Genomic DNA, 6,678 nt, shown 5'->3' on the forward strand with positions numbered 1-6,678 from the left:
ATATTTCTCACAATCCAAGCCTAGTTTTTCTTCCTGTCCTTTGACATTAAGAATAAAGCACCTCAAGTGTTATAATACTGCACAAAAAATCCGTATGTTATAGGATTCTTATATCTTCTAAGACATCTGGTATTGGTCATTTCTGGAGACAGAATAGTGGACTAAATAGATGACTGTGACATAGGACCAGACCAGTTTCTACATTATTTGCATTTTGGCATCATTTGGAATTTGTATTATTTAGTACAATATTTTTAGTGTTGTAAACAATGCTAAACAAATGAGTAGGATATATATTTGGTACTAAAATACCAGACAGTATTCATTTATAATTTCAGTATACTTTTGTTCTGAATTTTAAATGTTTTCTCTTGTGGTGATAGTGTCTTTGTCTGCTCTTCCCCAGATTGCCTTTTCAGTCAGTCTAAGTACATAACGCTTTGCTCATTTATTTACTTTCCTCTCCTTCCAAGCAAGCCTTAAAGTGTGGACTGTTGTGTAGGGCTGCACACCCAGCCAAAATAATTAATGAGTTCTGAAAGGTGAGAAAAAAGGGACAGTGATGCAGTTACTTCTGAGGCATTTTCAAATTGGGGCATGCAGAAGGGCACCATCAGCCAGTTTTCTCTGCTCTCTTTGCTCATGTTAGAGGGTGCAACCTCATTATTAAGGTAACTCAAGTGCATCTGCTGATTGCAGCGCTACTGACTGCAAATAAAGAGACCAAGAGAGTTCTTCAATTAATTAAGGCTTAAGCCATTTATGGCTAACCTCTACTGAAACCTACAAGTTAATAGACAAGCAGAGTAGATCATGACATACTAGTGTCAAGTGCTCTGTGCAATATGGACTGCTTAATATGAGGTATAAATTTGAATGTAGTAAATTTGATTGATAATGGGATGCCATTACTTAATGGACAACACTGTTATAGATTTGTAGCTACGATGCTACATACATATCTTTCTCATTTATAGGATGATAAAAGTGGGTAGGTATTTTTACACTGCTATAAAATTGCCATTTGGTACAATTAACACTGATTTAATGTGTAAAAGTACCCAAGTAAGTTATTTTAAGCAAAGTGGCCATAAGCTAGTGGAGAGAAAAATGGCCATAAGCTACTGGAGAGAAGGTTTAGACTGGACATTAGAAAAATGTTCTTCGCGGTCAGGGTAAGATGCTTCTTTAAGATAATATACAGCGAGCATTCAGATTTGAAACGTCTTATCTGTATGTACCCTAGGCTACAGTTTTTATTTTGTTTTGTTTCTGTCATTAAGCATTGTGCTAAAAGGGCTGGAAGGGCTCCAGGGATTACAAAGGTTGCCTTTCACCTCCAGGTCACTGATTCAAGGCTGGCCCACTGGTAGGCCAGCAGTGTTACCAACTAATGGCTATTCAGAGGTTCCTGGAAAAGAAGTTGATGGTTCCATTAGAGTTCACAGAACACAGATGTCCACATTGCACTAAGTAATTAGTACTGATTGGCCTCGCTGTTGGCAGTCTCAGCTGAGAGACCAAAGTTTAAATGAGTGCGGACATTTTGTTGAAAAGATGTTAGTGGGGATGAAAGACATCAGGGTTTCACCTTTGTTACCATTATGGATGAAATGCCTGGCATGATGATACATTTTTAGTTGAAAAATAACTTGAAATTGATATTGTTTGATTACCTTGATATCTTCCAAATTTGTGCTAAACCTCCAAATTTATATTATGACATTTTAAGGAAATTGTTTGACAAAGAAAGGAAATATACAACAATTTAATGCATTCTATTATATTCTGTGAAACATTTCCAAGCATTTCTCTTTTAATATTGCAGATGGAATTTTAAAAATGTTTTGTAGTTGCCCTGGAAAGATTTAGGCCCCATTTTATATATTTGTCTGTGAAATTTATTTGATTTTGGATGTTGAATTTTGCAGATGTTTAATCAACCTAGATTTCAACTTAAGTCAAACATTAAGCTTTCCAGGAAAAGAAATGTCAGCATTTCTGCATTTAGGATTCACTTAGCCTCCTGGGCTTGTTAAATTGAACAGAAAAGACAATGCGCTATCATAAATATAGCTGCTAAAAGTTATAGCTTATCTCAACAATTCTCATTTATTTGTCTTGGTTTCAGTTTGTATTTTGGGAGTGCAGATCACAGAGAAATATGCATTTGTCAAACTGAAAGCAGCAAATAAGAAACAGAGCAGTTTTTCAATACACAGGCATGCTCCCTGGAGTGATGCAGAGCTGCTTCTTGATCTGTACAGATCAAGGTGGAGCAGAACAGCTGGGATCTGTGCTATCTGCAGGCCCTGTTTCTCTATTACTAACTGCAGTTTGCTTCATTTGATGCAAATTAGGTGTGAGCTTCAAGCTCTTGGCCATTTGCCATTACAGCCCTGAAGTGAAAAACTTGGAAACCTCATGGCTCCATGTATTGTACTACTGGTGAGGGCCTCATTCCGGAGCTTTGTGAACTGAGTTTAGCCTACAGGGCTATAATAAGAAGTTGGAAGGAGGATAAGAAGACATCATTTGAAATTAGTGTCTGTACTGAAGTTGACATTCTCTCCAGTACAAGAATGGACCACACTGGGAATTTGCTGAAGAAATAGGTCATGGAAAGAATCTACATATCATTTAGAAAATAAAACTGATATTTAGAGAAAAATCAGTTTTCACTCCACACCACATTCTTTATGATCTCCCCTACTTCTCATTTGGACGTAAAAGCTGAAATTGGACCTTCAGCATCTGTTGCAATGTGCATCTGTATTACCACACTTTGGAAGAGGATGAGGCCAAACAAAGGCTTATATATTGTATTGGAGGGTTAGTTAATATGTGTTCAATATTTGGTTTTTTCCTAGTTAATAATGAGCAACAGTTACTGAGTCTTTTTTCCTCAAGCCCCACATCCCTATGATTAGATTTCCAGTATATGTGAAAGGCAACTAGAGCTTGAGCAAAAGCCATGTGCTAAATACATTATTGGTAAGCATGCAGGGAGGTTTGACATTAGCTTACCATTTTGTAATATTGTCTAATGCATAATTGCTGCATTTGATATTTCACACCGAGATTTTCCCCTGTTAGTCAGAAGGCCAAAAAGTACCTTTTGCAGATGAAGCCAAGCAATCAAAAGAGTAACTGGGTTCAGCATATAGACTGCTTGCCAATGTGGAAAAAAACCAAAACAACAAAATGCACTTTCCTTTTATTTGGTGTACTTCTGAGCCAAGCTCAGCGCATGCCCAGAAGAAGCAATGCATTACTCTGCAGGCGTTTATATAGACCAGGGACTTTAGTGGGACTTTTTAGTGCTTTTATCTAATAGCTGATTGAATCAGCTTTTAGATAATAGTGCCAAAAAGCCCCATTGAAACACCTAATCTATACAGTCTCTGCAGAGCTGGGTTGAACTAATGCGCTGCATCTTCTGATGTTTGTTATTTTTCATGTTTGCAAGAAGCCGTTATGTCAGCCAGAGCGTATGACATAGTTGGGACCAAGGAGCTGAAGTGGATAAAGAAACTGCAAAAAAAGGATAAGAATCTACAGGATGAAGAAATTGGCCCTTAAAATATATACAGTGGCAAAAGCTGGAGGAATTAGATCTTATTGCTTACTCACCTTACTTTTGATTTTATATTTTATCCTGCTTGATGTGCCCGTATTGTCAGTGTATATTCATTGTTTGTGGTTTGAAGTGTTTAATGGGTAGAAATGATCTCTCAGTATTTTGTGCCACCCAGCTAATGTACGCCCTGACCCATCACTGATGTGAGACTTATGAGTTGCTTATCCCAGGGGATTTTTTGTGTGTTTTGTTTCAAGGTGATGACACAATGACAGGAGATGGTGGAGAATACCTGAGGCCAGAAGACCTAAAAGAACTAGGTGATGATTCCTTACCCAGCAGCCAGTTCCTAGATGGTATGAACTACTTGAGATACAGCTTGGAGGGAGGCCGATCTGACAGGTATTCTACTTATGGGCTTCCATGATAATTTAGGAAGTATTGTTTTTTCCTTAAATAATTAAACTCAGAAAGAATCTGCTATTAGGATTGTAACCAAGACCATCATTTCAGAATAAGAATGATATACTGCCCTTTCTAGCTGGGGCAGGTGAAGGAGGAAGACTGATGCTTATATGATATGGTACCTAAATCATCTTGACTGACTTCTAGCTGGCATAGAACAGGACAGCTCAAGGCATGGTTCAATGAGATGCTTTAGTTCTGTAGTAGAACGCATTTTGTGTTGCCAACTGCAGAATACAAGGAAAAGAACAAAGGATTTGACCATTTCTCACTGGAGTTCTGTTAAATATCACAGAACAATAGAAAATTAGGGTTGGAAGGGACCTCATGAGGTCATCTAGTCCAACCCCCTACTCAAAGCAGGACCGTCTCCAACTAGGTTGTCCCAGCCAGAGCTTTGTCTAGCTGGGTCTTAAAAACCTCCAAAGATGGAGATTCCACCACCTCTCTGGGTAACCTGTTCCAGTGTTTTACTGCCCTCCTAGTAAGAATATTTCCTGATATCTAACCTAAACTTTCTTGCTGCAACTAGAGACCATTGCTCCTTGTTCTGTCATCTGCCACCACTGAGAACAGTCCAGCTCCATCCTCTTTCAGACCCCCCTTCACGTAGTTGAAGGCTGCTATTAAATCCCCCCGTCTGCTCTTCTCTAAACTAAATAAGCCCAGTTCCCTAAGTTTTTCCTCAGAAGTCATGTCCCCCAGGCCCCTCACCATTTTTGTTGCCCTCCACTGGACTCTGCAATTTGTCCACATCCTTTCTGTAGTGGCAGGGGGTGGAGGGGGCAAACTTAACACAGTACTCTAGATGTGGCCTCACCAGTGCTGAATAGAGGGGAAGAATCACTTCCCTTGACCTGCTGACAACACTCCTACTAATTCAGCACAGTATGCTGTTAGCCTTTGAAACAAGGGCACTTATTCAGCTTGGCTCATATTCAGCTTATGGTCCACTATAACCCCCAGGTCCTTTTCTGCACAGCCAGTCAGCCCCAGTCTATACTGGTGCATGGGATTATTTCTTCCTGAGTGCAGGACTGTGCACTTGTCCTTGTTGGACTTCATGAGATTTCTTTTGGCCCAGTCCTCCAATGCCTTATCCTCCAGCATACCTGCCCCCAGCTTGGTGTCATCTGCAAACTTGCTGAGAGTGCACTCTGTGCCATTTTCCCAGTTGTTGATGAAGATATTGAACAAAACTGGCCCTAGGACCAACCCCTGGGGCACTCCTTTTGATTCTAGCTGCCAACTACACATCAAGCCATTGATTACTATTCTCTGAGCCTGATGCTTCAGCCAGTTTTCTATCCACCTTACAGTCCATTCATCCAGCCCATATTTCCTTAGCTTGCCTGGAAAAATGTTGCGGGAGACCGTATCACAAACTTTGCTAAAATCAAGGTATATCACATCCGTTGGTCTCCACACATCCACAGAGCCAGTCACCTCACCATAGAAGGCAATCAGGTTGGCCAGGCATGACTTGCCCTTGATGAACCCATGCTGACTGTTCCTAATCAGCTTCTTCCCCTCCAAGTGCTTAGAAATAGATTCCTTGAGGATCTGCTCCATGATTTTTCCAGGGACTGAGGTGAGGCTGACTGGTCTATAGTTCCCTGGATCCTCCATTTTCTCTTTCTTAAATATGGGCACTGTTTGCACTTTTCCAATCATCTGGGACTTCTGATTGCCATGAGTTTTCAAAGATGATGGCCAATGGCTCTGCAATCTCACCAGCCAATTCCCTTAGCACCCTCAGGTGTATCCCATCCAGCTCCATGGATTTGCATATGTCCAACTTTTCTAAATAGTCCCTAACCTGTTCTTTCGCCACTGTTCGCTGCTCACCTTCTCCCCAAACTGTGCTGCCAGGTACAGCAGTCAGGGAGCTGACCTTGCCTGTGAAGACTGAGGCAAGAAAGGCATTGAGCACTTCAGCCTTTTCTGCATCCTCTATCACAAAATTGCCTCCCACATACAGTAAGGGATCCACACTTTCCATGTTCCTCCTCTTGCTACCAACATACTTGTAGAAGTCCTTCTTGTTACCCTTCATGTCCCTTGCTATCTGCAGCTCCATTTGTGCTTTGGCCTTCCTGACTTCATCTCTGCATGCCTGAGCAATGCTTTTGTATTCCTCCCTATTTATTTGCCCAAGTTTCCACTTCTTATAAGCTTGGTTTTTGTGACTTAGTTTACTGAAGAGTTTCCTGATAACCCAAGCTGGTCTTCTGCAACACTTGCTAGATTCCTGCACGTTGGGATGGTTTGTTCCTGCACTCTCAGTAAGACTTCTTTAAAGTACAGCCAGCTCTCCTGGACTCCTCTTGCCCTTAGTCTGGCTTCCCAGGGGATCCTGCCCATGAGTTCACTAAGTGAGTTGAAGTCTGCTTTTCTGAAGACTAGGGTCCTTACTCTGCTGCCCTCAATCCTTCCTTTCCTCAGGATCTTGAGCTCAATCATTTTGTGGTCACTGCTGCCCAAGTTGCCATCCACTAAAATGTTCCCCACCAATTCCTCCCTGTTTGTGAGCAGCAGGTCAAGAAGAGCATGGCCCCTAGTGGGCCTCTCCAGCACTTGCACCAGGAAATTGTCCCCAACTCTCCAAAAACTTCCTGGATTGACTGCACACT

At 41.2% G+C, this 6,678-nt stretch overlaps 1 protein-coding gene across 15 annotated transcripts in view; it reads left to right on the forward strand.

Annotated features, from left to right (window-relative positions):
- ANK2 (ankyrin 2) overlaps positions 1-6,678 on the forward strand; it is a 779,379-nt gene that overhangs the window by 634,070 nt on the left and 138,631 nt on the right. For all 15 annotated transcript variants that reach the window (XM_019521994.1, XM_019522000.1, XM_019521987.1 and 12 more), the window contains one exon: positions 3,838-3,982. In XM_019521994.1, the coding sequence (XP_019377539.1) occupies positions 3,838-3,982 (145 nt within the window). The remainder of the gene's footprint in view (positions 1-3,837; positions 3,983-6,678) is intronic.

The sequence above is a fragment of the Gavialis gangeticus genome, unplaced genomic scaffold, assembly GCF_001723915.1.
Source record: "Gavialis gangeticus isolate Ggan-Ray unplaced genomic scaffold, GavGan_comp1, whole genome shotgun sequence".
NCBI lineage: Eukaryota > Metazoa > Chordata > Crocodylia > Gavialidae > Gavialis > Gavialis gangeticus.